Source organism: Mauremys reevesii, linkage group 6 (assembly GCF_016161935.1).
Source record: "Mauremys reevesii isolate NIE-2019 linkage group 6, ASM1616193v1, whole genome shotgun sequence".
Lineage (NCBI taxonomy): Eukaryota > Metazoa > Chordata > Testudines > Geoemydidae > Mauremys > Mauremys reevesii.
The window spans coordinates 4,059,922-4,085,478 of record NC_052628.1 but is presented as its reverse complement, the minus strand read 5'-3'; the positions used below and the strand labels follow the sequence as shown (position 1 = coordinate 4,085,478).

The following is a 25,557-nucleotide window of genomic DNA, read 5'->3' as shown; positions in this document are numbered from 1 at the left end:
GACCCCTGGGGGACACCACTATTTACCTCTCTCCATTCTGAAAACTGACCAACTTTCTTTCGCCGCACTATCAACAATCCTCCTAATTTTTTGAAGAAAAAAATTTCACAAATCTGGTTCACTTTTTACCATTGACACTATGTATAACTTTGTATTTCATTCAGCTTGGACAAATATAGGAGAGTCACTTCCACTCTGTCTCTCATACATTAGCACTGGAACACAACACTGGCAGGCAAATGTTTATGTCCTCACAAACAATTTTTCATGGTATTGTGTGTTTCAAGGAAATATTTATATTTATTAGCGATGAAAGCACCAACAGTAATGCATAGGTGAGGAAGAGTTTGCTGACAAAAATAAGCTGTGCAAGTTTATGCGATCGTGAATGCAACTTGTGTTGTGAAACATGACTTTTGTGATATGATTGAAAAGACACTTACATGCTCAACTTTAGAGGTAAGTATGTGAGTCAACCTTGTGTGTTGGTGAGCATGCAGATTAAAAAAACTTGTTCTTGAATCTGAAAGTGTCTCACTTAATGTGACACAAGACACACTCATACTTCCCTCCAATACTGACTTATGTAAATCCTTGATTTTACAGAAGTTTACATTTGACTTCAATTGACCTAGCAGTGTTATTTTAAGTAAAGAGTGGCTCTGGCAGGCTCTGAAGGGAGTCTGTTAGTGTCTCATTGCTGATGCATTTAACAGGAGAGTGGAAATTATGGACATCATCCAGAAAGCAATTTGTTACTTGCAAGAATGAATTTTATAATCTTTCAATTACAACTATAGAATCTTTTTCCTGACTCATATTTAACTGAAACAGATATTCATAAAATGAAATGGCATAATAAGGAAACTAAATTATTTCCTCTGCTTCTTTCAGCAAAGTTTTGAAGCTTCAGAACTATTTCAAAAGTACCTAAACAGATTTAAGAACGCCTAACCGCAAAAAGCTGCCCCACAATCCCTTTAGGGAACACAAGCGTTAACCTTTCTGAGGCTTTAAAGATGATTTGTAACGGGAAACAACCTATTGGAGCCTTTTACAATTCTTTAAGAAGAACAGAAGTTCAACATATTAATCCCTTCCTCCTCAACCACAGCTGAGTGTGCTCAGGTTTCAGCCTAGAGTGATGCCTCTAGTCCAGTCCTCTAAATGTTACTAATGGCCTCTGGCAAAAAGAGAAAAGGATGGAGACAAGATTTCTAATGTAAAACACAAGAGGGAACTTTGTTTTCCCCTTTACCATTCCTTTATGATTCATAAAGCAGGGTTTAAAATAGTTTTTGCTTTGGTGTTCACTATTAACAATTGTATCGAACACTTATACAGAGCTGTATGTCAAGATGATTTATACCAATTACTATCCTCGCAAAACCTCTATGACATACATACAACATCCCCCATTCTCCAGACAAGGAAAATGAGGAATAGAAGTGATGTGACTCCCCAAAGGTCACACAAGCACTAACTGCCAGAGCTGAGATCCCAGCTCCTTATTCAGATCACCAGTCTCTTTCAAGGGATTAGCAGAACATACCCAAAAAAGAGAAACTGAGCCCAAAAGCTCTGTTAGGAGGTCCAGTCCAACAAAATGCCATTGCAATAGCTAGTTGGGAAAGCCAAAAATGCAACCTCAAGCTCAGAGTTCTACAACATAGCCCACTCCCCTTTCATCTCTAAAACAGACGCATGGCTCACTCAGACTGCGCCATAGCACGTTTCATCTTCAAAGCAACATCCATGGCAACTGAAACCTACTCCATTTCATGCAGATTAGTTTTGGCCTCATGACTTCTGGCAAATTACCATTAAACAGAGTTTCGGCAAGTCCAGTCTACCTTGCCTCATTTTTAAAGCATAAGCAGCAAAGTATCACCAAGGAGGTCTTCAACAAAAAACCTTGTCAAAATAGAATGCCAGATTTGTTATGAGAATTTATTTGCCATGGCTACGACCATATCTGTTTTCACATGCCCCTCATCCCTCTCCCAATTGTGCTAGGTTTTCAGCTCTTCTCTACCAAGGAGCTCAGTCCCTCTGTGTTTGGTGGTAGCACTTGAGCCACACTAGGTGGCTTGTTTTTTTGTTCTTGATGCAATTAACAATTGCTTCTGATTTATCTTCGTCTCAAGGCTTTTTGTAGGATTCTCCACGTCCTCCAACAGATCTAGGATGCTTTCCTGTGCGGCCAGCCCCCCTTCCTCCACCCTGCTTTCTCTTAATTTGTCCCTGGGACTCTGCTTTAAGTGTCTCGATCCAGAAGGCATCAAAAGAGCCTGGGGCCTGATACCCAGGCTCTTGGGAATCTAGCGCATCTTTGCTCAGCAAGATACATATGGCAGGAATATTTCTCTTCACTGTCAAGGCATCTAGACCAGCCTCAGGGACAATGGGCTCCCAGATCTCTTCAGTCTGTTTGAAGAGCACTTTGGTGATTTGGTGGAGTCCCGTGAGCCGTCGCTTCATGATTTCCACACAAGTGATAGTCTTGCTGATGGCTTTGCCAGAGCCAGTGAAAAGAATCTGCTTAACTGAGTCCGACTCCATCTTGCCGATGGCATAACCCATAAGATTTCTGATTTTGCTGCCATCCTTCACTTTCATCTCAATAATATCTGAAGGCAGGTTGGTGAATGGAAGGGGAGAGGGCTTCTCCACAATCTTGGATTTCTTATAATTCTCCATCGCAGACCACTGTAAATGAGAAGAACAGCATCAATGAATATTTCTAATTATGATTCACAAAGACAACATACCTAAATTCACGGGCTACATTACCTGACTGGTAAAAGTTGAGTAGAATCCACACTTTATTCATTTGTGTTACCATACCACCTGAGACCCTGTCATGGACTGGGACCCCATTGTGCTAGATACTATATTCTGACTTCTAGCGTGTTCTAGAGCAGCAATTCTCAACTGGGTCTCCGTGGGCCACTGGGGGTCCATGAGCTGTTTCAGGGGGTCCGCCAAACAGGGTGCTTGGAGCCCCAAGCCCCAGCGGCTGAAGCCTGGATCACTGGTGCCCCAGCAGATGCTCCCTGAGCCACTCTCCAACCCCAAGGGGCAGAAGCCTTGAGCCCCCCATTCCCCGAGGCTCCCAACCCCCTTCCAGTGGCTGAAGCCTAGCCCCTCCCCCCCACCATAGAGTTTTTAATAGCATATTGGGGGGGGTCTCCAAAGGAAAAAGGTTGAGAACCCCTGTTCTAGAGTACCTAGGTGAACTCAATCTAAACAGTATCTTAATTCATATTCAACTACTTGTGTTTTGGCAGCACCCAGGGATCTCATTCTGTGAGAGACTGCACAGAAACACAGGAAGACAGTCTCTGCTCTGATATTTACTCATGCTGCTCAGATTTGCTTTGAGATGATCAGGACAGTTTTAGGCACCTATAGGTACCATGACATAGAAGAATGCATACTGAGTAGTAGGCCCAAACATACCAAACACCTCCATTTCACATAACTCTACTGAAAAATGTTATTTGCCTGATTAAATGAAATTCTCCAGTCTAAGATGCTGCCAAGTACTGGAGTTAGAGATTTTAGAGATGATTCTGGAGTTAGAGATGACAACAGTCACACAAAAGATTCATAGGAACAATCTGATACGTTGAAAAAGTAAATAAGAAATAGCAGGTAGTTTGGATTCAAACATTACTGTGCATTATCTGCAATCCAAGCTTTGCTTCTGTGTGGCTAGCACCTGGGAGCCAGAAACTGAAACTAACTGATGTAGTTTTGCAGTCCCAAGCACAGAGAAATGGTAAAACTAAACAGAGTCACTGGTGAAATGCAGGAATGAAGTCATTTGGATGAGCTCAGAGGATGGAAGGACTGTTATTTTTACATCAATGGGACATTTACCACATCTGTGCCTCATGAGGGACTCTGGAGCCAGCACAACATGAACCCTTAAGATATTTCACATCAGAGACATACAATTCCCATCCCCAGAATAACTCAAAGCCTGATGATACATGCAGCCCATAGAAGGGGAATTTTACTGAAGGAGGCTGGATGAACTGGAAGGATAAGAGCCCCCTGTCTCTAGCCAGTTATTGTACAAGGCCTGGGGTCAGATCTTGGCTGATGTGAGGTGTGAAAGTATGGAGGTCTCAGTTTTTGGGGGGAAAAGATATGTAACTAATGGGGGGGTGTCTCTGCTTAGGGTTTGAGAGGAGGGTTGGGAAACAGACAGGGGGCCTGGGATGGATGTGGAGGCTGGGTAAAGTTCTCAACTCTGCAGGGTGGAAGGGATTGCGTGGATAGATGTGGGTGAAGGATTGGAAAGGAGAGATACAGGAGATGGGGGAGGGTCTTTGCTCAGGGATGTGCATGGGAGGGATTGGGATGGATAGATATAAGCCATGGGAGGCAGGGACATGGGGGAGGGAGGGTCTCTGCTCAGGGACACAGGGAAGGGAAGAAGGTCTCTGTTCAGGGGTGTGGGGGGATGATACAGGTGAGAGGATCTCTGCTCAGGGGTGTGGGTTGGGATGGCTAGATATAGGGAGAGAGGGGTCTCCATTCAGTGGTGCAGGGGAATGGATACCGAGAGTGGGAGGGCTGGGATAGATGGATGGATGGATACAATAGGTCTCTGTTCAGAAGTGCAGAGGGATGATATGGGGGGAGGGAGGTTTCTGCTCAGGAGTGTGTGCGTGTGTGTGTGTGAGGGGTGTTGGGGATTGATGGATATGGGGGAGGAGGGTGCCTGCTCAGGGAGTAAGGCAGGATGGATATGGGGGAGCCTATGCTCAGGGGATGAGGGGGGAAATGGGTATGGAAGGAGAGAGATCTCTGCTCAGGGGTGTAGGAAGGTTTGGGATGGATGAATATGGGGGGTCTCTGTTCAGGGGTGTGTATGAGGGTTTGGGATTGATGGATACAGGGGTCTCTGCTCGGGGAGCCCAAGAGGATGAATATGGGGTGTATGTCTCTCTGTTCAGGGGTGTGTATGGGGGTTTGGGAATCAGTGGATACAGGGATCTCTGCTCAGGGGTCCAAGCAGATGGATATGGCGGGAGGGGGTCTCTGCTCAGCGTGATGGATACAGGGGTGAGAGGAATCTCTGCTTGAGTGCAGGGGATGGAAACAGTGGGGGTGTCTCTGCTTGGAGGTTTAGTGGGGATGGATACAGGGGAAGAGGGGTCTCTGCTTGGGGCTACAAGAAGGATGGGGGAAGAGGGGTCCCTGCTCGGGGGTGCAGGGAGGCTGGATATGGGGGGGGCTGCTAAGGGGTGATGGTTATGGGGGTCTCTGCTCGGGAGTGATGGCTATGGGGGTCTCTGCTCAGGAGTGCGGGAGGGTGGCTATGGGGGTGTCCCTGCTCAGGGGTGGTGGATATGGGGGTCCCTGCTCAGGGGTGTGGGGAGGGTGGATGGGGGGATAACTGCTCAGGGGTGATGGATATGGGGGTCCCTGCTCAGGGGTGCAGGGAGGGTGGCTATGGGGGTGTCTCTGCTCGGGGGTGAGGGATAGGGGGGTCTCTGCTCGAGGGTGCAGGGAGGTGGCTATGGGGGTCTCTGCTCAGGGGTGATGGATATGGGGGTCTCTGCTCAGGGTGCAGGGAGGGTGGCTATAGGTGGTCCCTGCTCAGGGTGATGGATATGGGGGTCCCTGCTCAGGGTGATGGATATGGGGGTCTCTGCTCAGGGGGCAGGGAGGGTGGCTATAGGTGGTCCCTGCGCGGGGCGATGGATAGGGGGGTGTTTTTGTCTGAGGGTTGGAAAGGGGGTCAGATAAGGGAGGGGATCGCCTGGGGTTGCAGGTGGGACTGGGCTGGATGGGTGGGTGGGTGTGCGGGGGTGGGACAGACACGGGGGAGAGAGGGGCTGTGCCCCCATCACGAGGCTGAGGGGCCGGGACCCGAGGACGAGGGGGAGGTGCCGGTGGGTGCGGGAGGGACGGGAGGGGAGGGGAGGCCCCGCCGGGCGGGAGGAGGAAGGGGAGACGCTGCCCTACCCCGCCCCCGCCGCTCTCACCGTTCCCGGCTGGAGCGAAACGCCGCACGCACCGCCAGCCCCGCAAGCCCCAGGCGGCGGCTTCCAGCTCAAGAGCGCGTCGCGCGGGCGACGTTAGGGGGGCGGGGCGGGGGGCGCAGAGTGACGGTTGGGGAGGGGCGCGGCCGCGTGCGCCAACGGCCGCGAGTCTGGCCGCCCCGCCCCCCTCAGTCACGTGAGCGCCCCGCGCCTTGTGCCCCCTGCGCCGTCGCCGTCGCTCGACGTCACTCACGCTCCCTCCTCAACGGCCGTTGCTGCGTCATGGCGGCCCCGCTGGGTTCCGGGCCGTAGCGCGTGCCCCCCGCCTGTCAGGAGACCCAGCCCCGCCCTCCCCCGCCGTTTCCATGGCGCCCTTGCTGCTCAGCTACCGAGTAGGGTACCCCTGTGACGTCAGTGGTTACGATGACGACAGGATGTGCGTGACGTCACCTGGCCAGGATGCTTGTAGTCAGGACCAGGCGCCAGGACCGGGGAGACACCCCCGAGCTGGCCAGTGCCTGGGAAAGTTATAACCCCCCCCACACACACACTCCCCAGCTCCGGCTCCCGCCTGGAACCGCTGTGGGGTCCCCAGCCCTGTGGGGTGCAGGCGGGTCAGCGGTGGAACAGCTCCCGGCACTGCCGCGGGGCAGAGTAGGACAGGAAGTGAGAACCAGAGAGGGAGGCCAGGTGGCAGGAGGGAGGCTGGATGGCACAGTGGGCTGGGAGAAGAGAGATGGTGGGTTTAGATCTGGCTCTGCCACTCCGGCTGTATGATTTGGGCAAGTCATTTTATCCCTTTGTCTCTCTGTTTCTCCCCATCCCCATCCTTTGTCTGCTCTAATAGACTAAGCTATTCAGGGCAGGGACTGTCTCTTCTTGCCACGTGTGTGTACAGTGCCCAGCACAGTGAGGCCCTAATCTCAGTTGCGGGCTCTAGGTGTCACAGTAATAGAAATAAATTACAATAGGGACATGTCACCCCGTCTGGAATCTGGCCAGGATACTGGAATGTTTATATCCTACTCGCCGAGAAAATGTCTTGGGATCTTCAGTGAAGACAAGTGTTCAAGGCCTTTTGGTTTTACATTTCATTCAGAAGACAGCACCTTCACCAACACATGGACCTAGATCTTGATCCTGGCACATTTGTTCAGTTCTGATTGAGAGAGAAGAGCACCAGCTACTCAATCACCTCAACAATCTGGATTTTCTTTGGATGTCTCAAATCAAACTACTGACTGTCTACACTACAGCCGTTACAGCTGCACAGCTACAGCACTGCTGCTGTAGCACTGTAGTGTTGATGCTTTCTACCTCGATGGAAGGGGATTTTCCCATTGCTTAATCCACCATCCTGAGAAGCACTAGTGAGGTTGATGGAAGAATTTTTCTATCGAATTAGCTGTGTCTACACAGAGGGTTGGGTTGACCTAACTACATAGCACAGGGTGCAAAAATTTTTATAGCCTTGAACGTCATAGCTAGGTTGATGAATTTTTAAGTGTAGATCTGGGCTCAGTCTGAAACCGCAGAGACCCCCAGACTTCAATGTGATGTGAGAAATGCAGATTTCATGCCACTTAATTGTAGCAAAGCTCTATCGCCTGCACCATGCATATTACCTTGATGGTTTTGTTATTAGCTTTACTCAACTACTACTCTGTGTCTTGGACATTTTAGACCAATGAGCTGATGCTGACTCAGTCCATGGGGTTTCACCATCTGTAAACTGCATAATAGCACTTACCCCACAAGGGTGTTGCAAGGATTAGTTAATGAGCTAGTTTCAGGGCTAGTGTAAATGGGTGCTTTTGGGGGATAAATTAGGAGGAGATAGTTTCATAGAGTTTTAGGCCAGAAGGAACCAACAGACCATCCAGACCAACCAACAGACCTTCTGTAGATCACGGGCCATTAATTTTCACCCAGATGCCCCTATATTAATCCCAAAGATTTTAGTTAGAGTAAAGCATTTCAGACCTCAAGAGGCTAAACAGCTTGCCACAGATAGAACAAGAAACATCAAAGTGCCACCAATGCCTGAGGCTCCTGCAATGGCAGGGAACTGATTAGGTGAGTGTGCCCAAGAGGTCCACATACCATGCTGCAGAGGAAGGTAAAAAAAAAAAAACCCCACAGTCCCTGGCAATCTGACCCAGGGAGACATTCCTTCCTGACCCCAGATCTGGCAAATAGCCTGTGAGCAAGAAACACCATCTGATCAACTAGAAGGGATTCTGTGTACCACCTCAGAGCATTAGTCTGTCCCAACTCCAGCTGCGGTCAATCTCTGATCCTTCAGAGGAAGGGAAAAACAACTACCACCTCCCAGAACACATCTAGCCAATTGTGCATTGGGGGAAAAAAATCCTTCCTGGCTCCTGCAGGTGATGTAAGCAATGTAAGTTACACGTCAAGTATAAGATGATCAAAAAACTGGTGTAAGTGTCCAAGTATGGTAACTTGAGGAACAGAGTGGGCTTTAAAAATAATATAATTTATATACTAATACTTATCTGCATTACAGTAGCATCTACAGACTCCAGTCCCGTTGTTGGAGGCACAAACAATGGACAAAAGACAGTCTCTGCCCTGAAGAGCTTACAGTTTAAGTATAAGATGAGGGACAACAGATGGATACAGCAGACAGATGAGGGGAGCACAAGGGAACAATAAGATAACTGTGATCAGCATGCTAATCAGTGGTCACAATACACCAGCTGTTCTGCCATTCCCATCACAATGACATAAGTTTAATAGCAACTCTGAAGAGAGCAGCTTCCTGAATAACCTTGTCTTTGGTTTTGGCAAGCAGGACACCCTCCTCTTCCCAATGCTTGACCACCAGATCCACTAACCACAGCACTGCTCCAGAACCGCCTTGCAGAGCTCTGAAGAGGCATTGATCTCAAGGCTGGAAGAACCCAATTAAAACTTCAGGGATCTGGCCTGACAGAATAAGAGCTCTTCACATCTAAAGGGATTTCAAAGACTTTGTTTGAAAGGAGGGAAACCCCTGCCTCAGATGAACATCCCACTAATAAAAGCAAACCCGGCTCTTCCTTCCCCTTGTTTTCCTGGGTGAGGCTATCGCTTTGCTTGATGGGGCCTTTGTCAATATTTTAGGAGGGCTCATGAAGCCTCTGCATTTGAGGATGACAAGCAGCATAAAATGTTAAGGGAAAGTGATCTTCAAAGGGAAGAAATTGAACTTCTGAAATTGAAATGAAAGGAAGACTCCTGCCTTCAGGCACACTGCAGCTCTCAATGCAAGGGTCTTGCTGGCAGCACTTGGAACAGAAAATCTCAGGCTGAGAGAAGTCAAAAGGGTAGCCACCAACAGAATACCGAGTCTGTCCATCCAACCTGGGCATAGCTCAGATGGTCCCAATACATAATATCTATAAGGGATGTGTGTATTGTTTCTCCTGTTGTGGGATGCCGGGCAGGAGGTGACAGAATCTCTACTGCTTTCCACAGCTCCCATGGGCCAGGAATGGTGACGCACAGTCACTGGGAGCTGCGGAGGGCTGTGCCTGCAGATGGTCAATGTTAGCAAAATGTCTCACGGCCTAGTCAGATTACCCTGATGGGCTGCAGGTTGCTCACCACTGCTCTATAGTAACGTTTTCAGTTTCTCTTCATGAGAGTTTGTCCATTCCCCTAATTCTCACCACCCATCTCTGTACTCCCGCTACGTCTGCAATCTTCTACTTCTCTCTACAGCTGTTTGAGATGGGGTGACCAGAACTAAACTCAGTATTCCAGGTGACAACTCACCATTGCCTTATACAAGGGCATTATAATAGTTTAAGTTTTATTCTCCGTTCCCTCCTTTATGCACCTTAACATTGTTTAATTCATTGACCACTGACTCATATGCCATAGAAGTCTTCAGTGAGCTGTTTACACTGATGTCCAAATCCTTCCCTTCAGTTGCTACAGTTAACTTAAAACCCAGCAAGGTGTATAAGTCATTCAAACATTCCTTCCTTTGTGCAATTAGTGCTGGCTGCCAGAATGTGGCCCACACACTGGGGAATGAATCGGGGGTCTCCAGAGCTAAAAGTGTGAGCTGCTCCACCAAGCTAAGCTCCAGGGCCAAGCCTTGGTAGCTGGGAATTGTAACAACTCCTGTCCTGTCTGAATTGGCACATAGGGGGGATTTGTAACACACACTCATCAGTGGGTTAGACATTGTCAGGATTCATGGCTATCTGCTCCTTTGATCACCCATTCTCGGTGAGTGCATCCCCATCAGGCCTTCGGCATCTTGCCTTCACCTGTCCTGGGATGAGATTCTACAATTCTCCCACTGTTACACTGGTTCCCTGGGGTGCAACACCCTCTGTTCTAACCCTGATTGCTCAGTAAGTCCCCCTGGCTTCGGCTCCCTGCCAGCCTTCCCTGTGGGAGCTGTGGCCAGTGTTGAATGCAGTGACCCTAAAGAGCCTTTTCAGAACAAAGTATTGTTTAATCTCAACAGGAAGACACAGCACAACAAGGGAAAAGGGTTTTAAACCAACAAAAGACATAGGCATATATCCTTCTTACCAATTGTCTAGGTAGGCCTAGCTTATCCCAGACACACCCCACCTCTGGTCTGCTCCCACAATCTGCACCCCAGCAATTTCTACCTGTCTCTCTGACTGAGGCCTGGTCTACACTAAGGGGGGGGTCGAACTAGGATACGCAAGTTCAGGTACGCGAATAGCGTAGCTGAACTCGAAGTACCCTAGTTCGACTGACTTACCCGTCCAGACACAGCGGGGTCGAACTCCGCGGCTCCACGGTCGACTCCGCCACCGCCGTTCACGGTGGTGGAGTTCCGGAGTCGACCGGAGCGTGTGGGGAGTTCGAACTATCGCGTCTTGATTAGACGCGATAGTTCGAACTCCGAGAAGTCGAACTCACCACGTCGACCCGAGCGGTGAGTATGGACCTGCCCTTAGAGTGTGCCCCTTTACAAAATCCACCCAGTCCTTTGTTTTCTCCTCTGCCTCTCGAGCCTCACCATACTGATGTGGTTGGCTTTTCAGGAGGCTGAGGATGTAACAGAGGCATCCTATCGCTGATTTTAGGGCAGCACAGAAGAGGGTTCAGGGCCAGCTGGGAGCAACTGAACACTTTCTGTCTGGTGGTTATGAGCACCTGGGTGGTAATTACTGGGCTAATGATGTAATTGGCAGAAATAGGGTGGATACAAGAAGAACAAACGGAAAGCAAGGGAAGCTCAGAAGGTTAGCTGTGCTGAGCTGAGGAGAGAAGCTATGTGCAAAGTTCCTGCTACACAATGTCCATGTTATGTGGCATGTGTAAAAGCGAAGAGGAATAGAAGAGACACATGGTGAAAGGAAAACAGCCTGTGTGTATGTTGACCGGGAGGTAACAGAAATAGGCTAGACAGTGCGGCACACTGGGTAGCCATGGAGGAGCCTGTGACAGGGTATACACTGCAGAGCAGTTGATTTTCTGCATTGTTTTTGTGCAAGTCAGCTTCTGCTGCAATTAACCCCCTGGTAATCAAATAGAAAACACTGCCATAACAACCAGGCAAAAAGAATATATAATAGTCACAAAAATATTCCAGGCAGCTCCCATGTGCTTCCCATTAGTTACTCTACATTTGTCCACATTGACTTTCATCTGTCATTGTGTTGTCCATCTAACTTGGTTAGGTCCCTCTGAAGTGCCTCACAGTCTTCTATAGTTTTGACTAACCTAAATCATTTTATGTCATCTGCAAAATGTTGCCACCTCGTGGCTCACCATCTTTTCCAGGACATTAATATACTTAATATCAGTCCCAGTTCAGAAGCTTGTGGCATCTCACTGTTGACCTTTTGCCATGAAGAAAATTGACCATTCCTACTCTTGGATTTCTACCTGTTAGCTAATTTTTGATCCATGATAATACTTTGCTTTTTATCTTATAGCTAATTAATTAGTTTATTTAGGAGTCTCTTGAGAGGGATTTTGTCAAAGGTCTTTTGAAAGTCTCATTAAATTATTCCCTTTCTTCTATAACCTTATTTTACTTTGGAACTGGCCTGTCATTTGTTGTGTGCGTCCACAGCACCAAGCACAATCGGCCCACCCTCACTGGCTTTCAGGTGCTACCACAACAACAACAACAACAGTTTTGTTCTAGAAACAGAAATTTGGTGGCCATTCTGGGCTGGCAGATGATGACTACACTCGCCAGAGCCTTTCCTCAGACTAACTGACTGAGCAGTGAATCTCTTGGAAGTAGAAAGGGATGAACTGGGTTGTCAGCCAGAGATGCTTTCACACAGCACTACACTTTTACATGAGGGAAGTCTGCTCTCTTCCAGTCTTGCAGCTCCCTCTTGTGGGCAGCGCAGAGGCCTGTGGATGCAGGTTCTTTAAGCACAGCGGCTCTCAGTTCAACAAGACATTGGTGGCATGACAAACTCTATAGGTGTTGCAAAGTATACACACACACAAAAGACATCATGTATATTTCAGAGATAAGTAACATCTGCCCATGGTAGGGCTGCACATTGCCTGGGATTTGATTCCTTTGTGTCCGTGTGTCACTGATATCCATCCCTGACACAGTGGCAGGTTGCTACCTAGCAGGATGCCATCTCTGCCATCTCTTTCCTTTCTCCCAAGGTCAGGAACAGTTTTTCCTCCTCACTTTTTGATGAGAGGTCTTTTATCAAGACCATAGTCAGAGCCTGTGGAATGAACTCCCACAGGAACTAAGGACCATCACAAGATGTCTCCATTTCTCTGACCTGCCTTCTCCAACATCAGCACAGAGCAGTGTGTACATTAAAAAAACAACAACCGCAAACCTACCAAAACAAAACACTAGCCCATCTGCAATCCCTACACAAGTCACAGTTGTCTCCCTGGGGAGATGATATCAGGAAGAACAAACCACATCTGACAGATGTCAGTCCCATCAGTCAATGCACTCCTGGAAGGCACATAGATGCTACGGTGATAAGGGCGGTATACGAACCAACAGAGAGAGACTGAAGAAATGTTTCTCACATATCCTTGAATTTGAGACGCTGGATTAGAAAGAATCATCTCAATCTCCTGGCCTCATGGGTGGGTGGATGGGAGGGCAGGAGCAGAAGGAGATGGAGCCGTGAAAAGTCCTTCTCTCTCCATCCTGGCTATGTAGAAAGAAGTGCCAATGGTTTCAAACCACCCGCCATCTTCTGCCAAAGACTCCAGCACCTTCTGTGCTGGTGCAATACAGTTGTGTTAGTGACAGCTGGGGCACAAGGCAGCACCCCAGGCAGGAGTGGCTGCATGGAGGAGGTTTAACTCACAGGGCCTTGGGATTGGAGGGGGCAGAGCGGGTCAGTCATGTTCAGCATTTGTTCAATCCAAATTTCCTACAAGTTGCTGCCCCAGTTTCAATGTGCCTCAGACTGAGCCAAGCCCCTGCCAGTTCCAATGGTACCTGCAGCCCAATTTCAGCTCCGCTCACAGTTGAGGGGCCCGTCTAAAATACAGCTAAAGCAGCCTGGAAGGGGAGAACGTTTAGAGAATCAGAGTTACAGAGACGTCCTGATGTAGAGGTGCCCATGGGAACAGAGCTACATCACCATGCAACAGTGCGACTTGTGTGGGGAGAGCCCAGTATTTGTAGCCCTGTGGACAATGCTGCACTAGGGCCAGGAGTCAGTGGCAGATACTGGAACTAGCCCCAGAGCTAAGGCAGTGACTAACGGTGAGCCCTGACTCACCTCCAGGAGGGGGAAGTCACTCTAGATTCAGCCTTGGCTCATTCCAAGGCCTAGTTCATTCCTGATGGCCACCTGGTCTGTGCAGCTGAGTCTATCCGCTCTGGAGCTAGGAGTTCAAAGAAGCTTTTTTGAACTTCTTATGTTATGTTCTGTCCAGAACCGGTCAGTCCGGTCCATCTCACACCCACTTGCTTTCACTGGGGAGTACCTAAGGAAGAGCCTGCCAAGCAAAGGCAGTGAGCAATCCCACCTCTCTCCTCAAACAACAAAAGCTGGCCAGACTTCATATTTTCCTGGTAGGGGCTTGGCCAAGTGAAAATCTGCAGTGCAATGCCAGACTGGATGGATTATTACCTATTAGATACCTGGGACACATTTGCTAGATGGAGGACTAGGTCAGTGTGCTTTGGGAGCCCTGCCTGGGAATTCGCAGGGTGCAGGAAAATTAACCCTTTGCAGCAGTGGTGAGTGGCTCTGCTGCAGTTTAACATGGAGCCTATTGGCCAGAGGAATCTAATTTCTTAAGCAGGGAGTGATTTCCCAGAGATCCGGCCCTATGAGCAGAGTTGTGCCCACGCTCAACAGAGGCTGCCGTATTCTAGAGAAACCCTGCACCCCTGGAATTTCTGAATGGGCTCAAAGGAATTGAGAGATATTTGTGCACTAACACTTCAACCACTTCCGCAGTCATTCAGGGCTCTATCTGGCGAGGTGCTGAGTGCTTCCCACAATGTGCTGAAGCCATCAAGCACCTTGCAGGATTGGGGCCTCTAGTGAAAACTAGATCCCTGCAGAATGGGCAGCCGACCCGACGTCTGTGTCAACCGTTGGGAACAGACAGTGCTGTTCATCCCCCTTTGTAGCCGGATCCTCTCCCTTTTCCCACAGCCCCAGCCCAGGGCAGGAAAGCAGGGCTGGCCCGAGAGCAAAATGCCTGCACCGCCACCCCCCAAAGCCACATGTGTCTCATGCCATGGGAGGTGACCCCAGTTCCTAGGAAGAGACAGTGAACAGTAATGAGGAATTTGATTATAAATCCTGTCCCACTTCCCCCTCCAGGGGCGCTGTCTCCCTTGGGTGAGTTCCCCAACTTCCATAACAAATTCTGACCATGTGAACTAATTAGGAAACCCCTCCAGGCTCTCTCCCTGTGCAGACGCTCTCCCCCATATTCCCAGGGGCAGGGGGAGGTGGCAAAAGCCAATCCAGCGCCTCCCAGCTCGGTAGGCAGATTCACGCTAGCTCCGCTCGAGCAAGTGCGCTAGAAATAGCAGCTTGGACGTTGTGACTCAGGGTAGCCACCCGAGTCCAAGCAACCACCTGGGGCCGAGCCTGGGCCGCCAAGTGTGCTGCAACATTCACAGGTGCTAGTGCGAGGCCCCCTAGCACGAGTCTGGCCACCCGTGCTGGGAGGCATGCTCCCAGCTGCACTGTGGAGAGTACATGGGTGCTGCCTTCAATGGGTCACGGAGATGTTCACCCTCCCCAGGGGGGCCAGTTCCCCATAACCCAAACATGGCTTGGAAGCCGCTGGGCTGGTGGGAAAGCTCACTCATTGCTCTGGAACGGTTGGTTGATGGAGCGACTGAGAATCCAATTTCAAAGAAACAAACACACACACCTGCCTGGCTTGGGTCCCTCGGGAGGAGCAAGCAGGGCCGGCCTTAGGGAAACTGGCGCCCTGGGCGAACTTGCATTGTGGTGCTCCTGGCTCCCGCTGTCTCCCCAGGCTCCCTTCCCATTGCCCCCAGGTCCTGCTTGTTTGCCTTCAGGGTATCTCTCCTTCACTGCTTCTCCAGCATCTCAAAGGAGGAAAAAAAAATCTGGCTAGGTTCCTTTAAAATCCCTCCGCTGCTCACCATGTCATAGGTCTCACCCCAACTCTGAACTTTAGGGTACAGATGTGGGGACCTGCATGGACACTTCTAAGCTTAATTACCAGCTTAGATCTGGTATCGCTGCCACCATCCAGAATTCTCAGTGTCTGGATCACTCCCTTTCCCCCCAAAACCTTCCCCGTCCTGGTAGCCTTGAGAGATTCCTTCACCAATTCCCTGGTGAGTCCAGATCCAATCCCTTGGATCTTAACACAAGGAGAATTTAACCATTCCCCCTTCTTTCCCCCACCAATTCTTGGTGAGTCCAGATCCAATCCCCTTGGATCTTAAAACAAGGAAAAATCAATCAGGTTCTTAAAAAGAAGGCTTTTAATTAAAGAAAAGAAAGGTAAAAGAAAGAAAAAAAATAACCTCTGGGAGACAGCATATCAGCTAATCTCACAGACAATAACTTGAAAACACAGGCTGTTCCCCTGGGCAAAAATCTTAATATACACAAGAATACCCAAATTTGATAATTCCCTTAATGGTACCCAGACAAGTTACAAAGAAAATGAACATAAACCTATTTATCCCTTTCTAAAACTTACTATTCTGATAAGAGGCTGGTTCCTTGATCTTTTTCACTCTGGCTGAAACTGAAAACTGACTAAACAAAGGAAACTTCCCTCCTTCCTTTTGAAACATCTTGTTCCCCCATTGGTTCCTCTGGTCAGGTGTCAGCTAGGCTAGGTGAACTTCTTAACCCTTTACAGGTAAAAGAGGCATTGACCCTTAGCTATCTGTTTATGACAGGGGGTATTCCTCAGCCAGCCCCCAGCTAGGGGGAAGCTTGCCCTGGTGCACCTTAACACGTTCCCCCTTGTCCCCCGGTGTGCGCGGGCGGCTCACCGGGTGCAGCAGAGGGGCCTCTGCTCCTGCCAGGCAGTAACTAACTCCACCTGCCCCGCCCGGCAGCCCAGCAGGGAGGAGCGCGCTGCAGTGTGAGTGTGGGGGGGTCACATCGGGAAACAGCATGCCTGGGCTGGGGGCCACGTTCCATGCACTGTCCCCGGCCCCCTGACGCAAAACTGTGAACCCCCTGCCCCGACAGGGGAGAAGGGGATGCACCCCCCGCCCCATGATTACTTCATATCCCAGGTGCTGGCCAGCCCCATGCCGGCAGCGAGCTGCCAGTTCGGAGCGTGATGACGAGCCATCACCCCCGGAGGTGCCTGCTACACGCAGTGACCCCCGAAGCCAGCTGAGATACCCACCTAGGCTAGTTGTGGCAAAGCCTGCAGGCGGCGGGGCTGCGGAGGGGGCTAAAGCTCAGACTTCGGAGACTCCCTGTGGGGTGTCTTACACAAGAGGCCAGTTTGCGCCTCTCTGCCCCGCAGGCCAGCGCTCCCAGAGCTGGAGGGGGGTGATGCCCCACACCCTCCACACTGCGCTGGCCAGCTTCAGGCGCTGGTGCTGAGCAGAAGCGCTGCTTCTGGCCCAGGCAGGAAGCCGGCCCTGCACGGGCAGCGCCGGCTGCCAGTCAAGGTGGGGGAAGCCAGGGAGGTACCACAGCGCTGCACACAGAGGAGCCTGAGCCCCTGGACCAAGGCGCCCCTGTGACCACAGAGCCCTGGGGAGTCGCCCGGGTCGCCCAACCCTAAGGCCGGCCCTGGGAGCAAGCACCCAGGTGAACCGTTCTCAGGGAAGCTCTGGGCTCAGCCACTGGGGACAGGCGGGTGCATCACAATGGACAGGGAGCCCACAGCTGCCATGGCAACCAGAGAAACAACCCCCCTCCTTGGAGACACTTGGATTCATGCATCTGAAGGCCAGAAGGGACCATTAGCTCATCTAATCTGACCTCCTGCCTAGCGCAGGCCAGAGAATGTCACCACGTTACCCCTGCACTGAGCCCAGTAACTTGTGTTTTGCCTAAAGCATCTTCCAGACAGGCGGCCAGGCTGGATTCGGAGACATCAAGAGATGGAGAAGCCGCCACATCCCTTGGGAGGTTGTTCCCATGGTCAATCACCTTCCCCGTTAGACATGTGTGCCTTACTGCTTGTTCAAATTGGGCATTTTCTCCCTGGGGCAGGTACTTCTTCACCGTAGTCAACATCTCTCTCAGTCGTCACTAAACGGATGGTGCTCCTTACGTGCATTACTGCAAGGCATTTTGCCTCACCCTCGAATCATTGTTGTGGCTCTTCTGCGCACCCTCTATAATTGTTCATTGTCCTGTTTAAAATGTTGAAGGACATAAATCCACACCGTGTAGAGGTCAAGCATAGGAGTTTATTACACACAGCGCTGGCGGAGTGTCACCTTGCTTATTAGACTGAGAGACACTGTCAATTAATTGATTACAATAGAATATATGGATTTTACATGGGCTGGGGAAAGTGACGGGGTAGGCAGTTCCACACCCCGGGATAGGTTTTGCTGCAAGACAAGGTAGCACATTAGCCAATGGTTAAAAAGTTACATAATGTCTCCGCCCGTGGGCTCAAGTTAGCAAGTTAACATTTAATGAATACTTTGATAAAATGTTATTAATAAAAAATATATCTATGTTGAATTCTGATTTGGGGTCCATAGGAATGGAGCAACTCCTTTGATTGTCCAACAGGTACATTCCTAGGGGTTAAAGCAAAGAAAGAGTGAGAGTATATGACAATATAGATTGTCTCCTTTATGTCTTAAGGCAGGCATTGGTCCCTGGGAAGGGAGGTGGAAGGATGCCATATTTTATACTGACATGTGCTAACTTTTTATAAACTCAAGGTTGGATCTGTGGGAAGAACGTCTCCCTACAGAAGAGACTAACACAATAGGAACAGGGATTCATTGTTCAATTTGTAACTCTGAATAAGACAATTATTTAGTTATTGCTTTAATATCTGGCATTTCTACTGACCAAGCATATTTTTAGCAAAGGCAATGTTATTTTGTTTCCCCCGGCTTTCTCTTAGCTGATCATTATTTGCTAGGCCTCTGGCCTCTTGACCAGACTCTGGACTTTGGGTCTGGAAAAAAGCTGGCACAATCCATATACCAGGTTGTTATATAAAATGCACATGGATTTTAACCCTTCAAATTTGGACACCAGAACAGAGGTAACAAATCCCCTGCCTACTGCTTGTCACTATGCCCTCTTTATACATCCCAGGATCGCATTAGCGCTTGTTGTCACAGCATCATACTGGGCATCCATGTTCCATTGTTTGTCCACTGTGGTCCCGAAATCCTTTTCCGAGACACTGCTTTGATTTCCCTAATCCTGGCTCTTTGGGACTGAAGGCTCCATTATCCCCAGCATGGGGCCTCCTGGCTGGCTGATGGATCCTGGAACTCTCCCAGATCTCTCAGACTTCTCAGCAATGAGGCTAAACCCTTGGGAGAGTCTGGAGAGTCCCTGGCTTGTGTAAGATTTATTATTCCTCTACCCAAGTCAGACATCTCCGTAGGAAACCTCAGGGCTGACTTTGAAAGCTCACAGCTGTCACAAGTTGTAGGGCCAGGGACAAAATCATTTTCGGAGCAAATTCCATGTCAGCTTTCACAGCTGTAGAAGCGCTGACCATACCAGGGGTGGCTGATGTACCCAGCATTCATAATCAAAGGAGATTCAGACTCTGGGCTCCTGTGATTTGGATGATAGTCGGACCCCAGAATCGAAACACCCATTAAAAAATATTCACTGAAAAAAATCAGATGGAAAGTGTTTTGATTTCAGTGTGAAAAGTTCAGTTTTTAAAAACCAACCCCCCCACCCGATTCCCCTCTGGCCCACAACCCCTTCCCCCCCCCCCCCAAACAACTTTTTTCAGTTTTCAGTGAAAGTTCTTGGTGCTCATGGCTTCGATGGGTCTTCTCCTTGCACAATATAAGGCGCAGGTGAGGTCTTCCAAAACGTTGCCCGGGCAGTTTGTCCATTTCATGCCTTTCACCAACCCACCTTTGATCTAACATGCAGCACGTCCCTCCAGGCCCAGCTGTGCCTCCTTGAGCCAAGTTCTGCCACTTATGAAGGTCCATCTTCCTGACTCTGATGTGGATTAGCCTGTTGAATTGTCTCCCAAGGGAGGAGTGGGAGCTTCATTGCTTGGCAGTTTTAAAGCCAGGTGGGACAAATTCAGTGGGACGTGTCCAGTCGGAACAATCCTGTCTTGGCCCCAGGGAGATGGACTGGCAAGTTTATTAGGCCTTTTCAGCAGGGCCGGCTTTAAGTCGATTCACCCGATTCCCCGAAATCGGGCCCCGTGCCGAAGAGGGCCCTGTGCCCGTGCCTAAAGGGGCCCCGCTCTGGGGGTCTTCGGTGGCATTTTGGCATCGGGGGTCCACTCCAGGGGTCTTCAGCGGCATTTCGGTGGTGGGAGGTCCTTCGGTGCCACGGAAAACCCGGAGCGGACACCCCTCCCCCCGCTGCCGAAGTGCTGCCGAAGCCCCGGACCGCTGCCGAGTGTTCCAGTCAGGCTCCACGGGTCATAAAGCCGGCTCTGCTTTTCAGTCAGTGTTACCATTGTTGTATGTGTATGACAGTCATGCTTCGACGACCCAATCAGGGATCGGGGTCCTGTTTTGAAGGGCGTTGTACACACCCATAATGAAAAGCCGGTCCCTGCCCCACAGCGTTACAGTCACGTACAGGACACAAGACAACAGGTGAGTAAAGCTCCATCTCTAACATCTATGGGTCTCTGGCCAAAATTCAGCCCTGCTGGTGCCACTCTGTCGAAGTCCGTGGAGAGGCACATAGCTGAGTTTGGGCCCCACGCAGGGCTTGTCCCAGCATAGCTCTGTTGTTTAGGGGTGCGATTGGTTTCCCACTATAGCTGGACTAGTACAAGCTCTGGTGTGGATGCAATTATACCTGTATAAAGGTGCCTTATTTCACCACTGGCTCTAACATGCCGGCTGCTCCCTGCAGCCCAGCTTGACCTCCCTATGCCAATGAATGAAGAACCAAGGTGCCTTATCTTGGTATAGTTTATTCCCCTTCCCGTATGGCAATAATCTAGCCTAATATATGCACATTTGCATCCATGTAACTGCACCCACATTCGGCACGGTAGCACCACTTTAACTGCGCCCTATAACTAACGCGAGTGTAGACAAGACCTCCATGTGGATTCTGCTGAACAACCGCAGTTCTGACACACCACCACAAGGGGACACTGTGACACTGCTTCAGCCGCCAGGAGAAGGTCTGTGGGGCTGAATGTTATTTCAAGGACTTGGCTCCCGTGATGTGTTTTAGTGGCTCCTGCCCCAAGACCGCTAGTGGGCACGGGAAGGCATGAGACCCTCCCACCCTGTTGCCATCAGGGCTGGCTGGTCCCCACCTCACCCTGGAAAGTCTCCTGAGCTCTTGGAAGGGAGCAGCTGGGAGTTTGGGGCTTTTTCATCCCAGGAGCCGCACAGGCGTGGAATGAGAGAGCGCCCGAGAGCAGCCTCCCAATGTCCCGCTCTGCCCCCAGCTCAGGTCCGTAGCAGCAGCCTCCCTCCCCCCACCTGAACCCTGCTCCATGCAGTGGTACAGGAGTTTCTTTGCTCCTCCTCCTCCTCCTCCTCCCATCTATTCTCTCCTCCCAAGTATTCAGGAGGCCTAAAGCATAGAGGGCAGGGACCCTGCTAGGCGGGTGGGTCAGAGCCCAGCGGAGACTCGGGTCCTAGCCCTGTCATTTTGCAGTGTGGACGCAGCTTACGCTGCAGACCCGAGCCAGAAGGTCTGTGTGGTGCAGTAGGGACACATTAGCACGGCTGGGAGACCCGGGCCCAGCAACTATAACCCAGGTTTACCGTGCAGCTTGGACATTCAAGTGCAGGCTTGGAAACATCAAGGCCACAAGCTTGGCTGCCCCAGACCTTGGGGTCACCATGCAGTGTAGACAGGCGCTGGGGAGGCTGTGGTTCTGAAACCCTCGGGAGCTGAATGTAGCCGTGAGCAGAGAGACTCATGCTAGGAGGCAGGAGATCATCGGGGCATGCACAGCTGGTTATCATCTGCAGAGGAATAACTGGGGCTAGGAATCAGGCATCGCAGGAGGGGATGGAAGAAAGAAGGGCAGGGACAGAGAGTTGGGAAGCTCCACAGGGGAGGAGGAAAAGCCTCCACCTGGGGCAGGTAGAAAGGCAGGAATTGAAGCAGAAGAGATGCCAGCTTCCTAGAACGTGGGGATGGGCCGGGCCGGTTGACTCGTCCAGCCCCATGGGGATTAGTGCAGCTCCTAAAACCAAGCCATTTTCACACCGCTCCAAGGAGAATCAAGCACTTGGGAAGATCAGTCCCAGGGAATGTAAAACACACGTACAGACAAAATAGCAGCGACCTTCTAACAAACACTGTGAGCAGATGGGAAATCTCAGTATTATCCCAGCTGGGGCGAGCTGCAGTAATTACAGAGAACCTCTTCCCCTCTCTGCAGCTGGCGTGCCTAATGCAAGGATCGACCTCAGATCAGAAGTTTAGGATCTCAAACGGACAGGAGGGGCGAAACCCCAGAATATGAGCAGCCAAGAGACGGTGGGGGCAGGGCAGCCGGAATCTCTGACTCAGAGAGGGCCAGATCGTGACTTTAAACCCACCCCTGAGCCAAGGCTGGTGCACTGGGCCCCAGCGACACCCGTCTCTGTTTCCCCGGCACCGTGTGTGGTGGGAGTCATTTGCTGTTGGCCTATACCAGGAGCAAGTTACAGCACCTACCCGTGTTGGTTCTGTGATTTCCTCAAGCCCCAACCCCTTTGACACCTTCTAGGCACATGCCCTGGCGAGGGATAATGGGCGCACAGCACCCACTCGCGCCTGCACGCCCGGTGCCAAGGTCTGGGCAGTGCTCCTACACCCCCGCTCCCCGGTCTGGGTGTGTGGCGCAGTGGTGCATCTACACTGCAATCCCTGGCTGCAGTGGCAGTGCGTGTAGACGTGCCTGAGCTAGTTTCCGTCTAGCAGCTCAGGAAGCCGAGGCCCAAACTAGCAGCAGGCTCCTCCAGAGGGAGGGCGGACGGGGCCCAGTCTGCATCCTGCTGCCTTCAGGCTTTGCACAGACTGCTTTGCAGTGCGGGTAGTCCGGCTTGGAGCCTGCTGGCACATGCCTTCCTCCCCCACCTCCTGTGGCGCCGATACACCCGGCAGCTCTTGTATCTCCACCCGAGGGGGTTCCCTGAGACGGCTCTGAGCTGCTGGTCCTCTGGCAGGAGCTCCGCAGGACCTGGGAGCTAATCTCGGTGACCAGGTCTGTAGTGGCCGCCGAGGGGAGGACCTCCTAATGGAGCCCCTGCTGCACAACCCAGACCTTTGTGTGCAGCTGGTGGAGTCCCCCCGGTGTGCCGGAGGTTGGTCCTGGCTGGGGCTGCTAGAGTCGGAGACCTCCTGAGCTATGATTGGAGGGACTGGGTGGACCCTGCGGCACTGAGCCAGGGCATGGGGCTACCATTCCCCCTCCCCGCCCCAGTTTCCCCTGTCGCGTGCTCCAGGAGGTGAGGGCAGCCTTGTCTCGAGTGGGTCCTGCGGAGGTTGCTCCCTGCCCACCCCTAATCCCTGGCCCTCCAGAACTCATCAGGTCCTGGCCCCGTGAGCCTCCCCTGCTGCCCCGACACATGTCCTGAGTCAGGTGAATGACATCCAGCCGGTTGGTCTCCAAACCACGCCCAGAGAACACCTGCCCGTGTTCCTGCTTCACACCCGCCACCTCCTCACCCTCGTGTCCCGTCCCGACACCAAGTGACAGAACCTACTGCCACCTGCCGAGGGCCAGGAGCCCTGGTGGGCCAGTCTGTGCCCACTCTGGTTCCATGGCATCAGCATCATGACATCAGCTGGCAGCTCCTCCATGGAGCCGTGAGCGCAGGCGTGTACCTGGCGCGATTCTCGATCTCCCCAACACCACTCCCGTCTGTGGACAGAGGGAGACCCTGGCACCCAGCGATGCAGAGTGCGTCAGGTTGCAGCCCCTTTTCTGGCTCCTCCCTGAGGGTCTGGCTGCACCTCCTGATCCTTGCACACGGCCCCATCAAGTCGCATGACCTCCTCCTGGTGCTGGCCAAGATGCCCATGCAATCACCTGCCTCAGGTAGTGTCCACACATTCCTTCGGGGTCCCGCCTCCCGGATTCTGAACCTTCGACCTCACTCCTGCTCCCGTTTTCTCCTTCATCGTCCCATGTACTCATTGGTGGACTGGCCTAGTGGCTCCTCCCCCTGGCCTGTAGTTTTGGGCGGGCCTAAACCCGCCTGTTCCAGGACCCGCAAACAGTACAGGCGGCTGCATGAGTAATTAGCCAGGGCTATGGGCTGGCTTGTACCGTTTTCAGTGATGCCTGTGTCGCTGCTGATAATCTCGTTAGCTAGATGAAAACCAGCTCAGGTTTGTCCACACGAGCTGCAGCCGCACCTCATGAGTGCAGGTAGACGCACCCCTAGTGAAGATCTAACCCGGGGTAGTTCATTGGCAGACCGTGGGCCGAATCCAGACCTCCAGATGCTTTTGAATGGATAAGAACATAAGAACGGCCATACTGGGTCAGACCAAAGGTCCATCCAGCCCAGTATCCTGTCCACCGACAGTGGCCAATGCCAAGTGCCCCTGAGGGAGTGAACCTAACAGGCAATGATCAAGTGATCTCTCTCCTGCCGTCCATCTCCATCCTCTGACAAACAGAGGCTAGGGACACCATTCCTTACCCATCCTGGCTAATAGCCATTAATGGACCTAACCTCCATTAATTTATCCAGTTCTCTTTTAAACCCTGTTATAGTCTTGGCCTTCACCACCTCCTCAGGTAAGGAGTTCCACAGTTTGACTGTGCACTGTGTGAAGAAGAACTGCCTTTCATTTGTTTTAAACCTGCTGCCTTTTAATCTTTTTATTTACTTATTATCTTTTTTTATTATTATTATTTTCTCCTGAGTCTGGACCTTGACAAAGAAATTTGGACCTTGACAAAAAATAATTGACTACCCCAACCTACCCCATAGTAAAGGCATTGGGTCCATCTGTGAACGGCTCACTACAGCGAGCAGTTACTCCCATGAGTAATCCTGTTAGATGCAATGGGAAGGCCTGTGCGAGCAACTGCTCCCCGGGAGAACAAGGAGCTCACAACCCGGCACAGTGTTTGATCAAATGGTTATTTATTTGGGCCTTCGGGGGCCATCCTGCCACACGAGCAGCATTAAATCTGGCGTGAAATGAGGAGAAGAGATATGATCACAGCTGCCCGCCCAGCACGGAAGGTCCCTTGGGAATGGGTGAAGCCAGGGCGCGGGGGGGTTACAATTTCCAGACAGTTCACAAATTGTCACATTCCCGTCTGTGGGATTCCTGACGAGTTATTCTCAGCAGGCCGGAAGCTTTCTGGTTAAATGCTTCCACGCCAATATGCCGCGAAGTGAAATACACTCCAGGAGCAGCTTCCCCAGAGAGCACTAGATTCCAGGGATTTCTCGCTGCAACTTATAAAAGTTTTACTAGAAGTAATCCAAGTAAATACTGCAAATCTCCTGGCCCTGCCCAGTCAAGCTCTTGCCACATAAATTACTGCCACACAAGGGGTTAGAAGCTCTAAAACATAACACGCTTCCCCAGCTAAACACAAGGCACTGACACCAGCTCAGAGATTTGTTCTGCCTCAGAATTTTATTGCTCCCCAAACTGTTCGAGATACTTTGTAATGAGGAAACACGGCGCTGACCCATCTGCTGCGGACATGTCGAGCTGTGCAATCCGTTCGGAACGAGGCAAAGGAAACGATGAATAAGAAGGTGGGATTAGCGATTAGACATGCGTTTCGGGGATTGCAAAGGGAGATGAAATGTTCTGACAAGAAACAAACAGTTTCTCTCGCCGCTAGGTGTTATTATTACAATAATACCAGAGGCTCCAGGAGAAACTGGCTCTCCACCACCCTGCTAGGTTCTGCTCAGTCTGCTCCAAAGGGTTTGCATTCGAAATAGACAGCACAAAGATTATTGCCGCTATTTTACAGGCAGGGAATGGAG

The 25,557-nt window shown here is 50.9% G+C and overlaps 1 protein-coding gene across 2 annotated transcripts; it reads right to left on the bottom strand.

The window, feature by feature from the left end:
• Window positions 1-1,931: 1,931 nt before the first annotated feature.
• On the bottom strand, window positions 1,932-6,283 carry RPP25L (ribonuclease P/MRP subunit p25 like). 2 transcript variants are annotated; one of them, XM_039542784.1, is made up of 2 exons: window positions 6,006-6,283; window positions 1,932-2,709 (listed from the first exon to the last, which is right to left on the bottom strand). In XM_039542784.1, exon 2 carries the CDS (start codon window positions 2,698-2,700, stop codon window positions 2,143-2,145), a length of 558 nt encoding a protein of 185 aa, XP_039398718.1. In that variant the 5' UTR covers window positions 2,701-2,709; window positions 6,006-6,283; the 3' UTR covers window positions 1,932-2,142. The 2 variants fall into 2 exon arrangements, with proteins under 2 accessions (XP_039398718.1, XP_039398719.1); XM_039542785.1 differs by lacking the exon at window positions 6,006-6,283 and adding an exon at window positions 3,886-5,135.
• Window positions 6,284-25,557: the final 19,274 nt, after the last annotated feature.

Bases quoted from the DNA above. Each gene is read 5' to 3' on its own strand.
- RPP25L (XM_039542784.1), bottom strand. From the start codon at position 2,700: ATGGAGAATTATAAGAAATCCAAGATTGTGGAGAAGCCCTCTCCCCTT.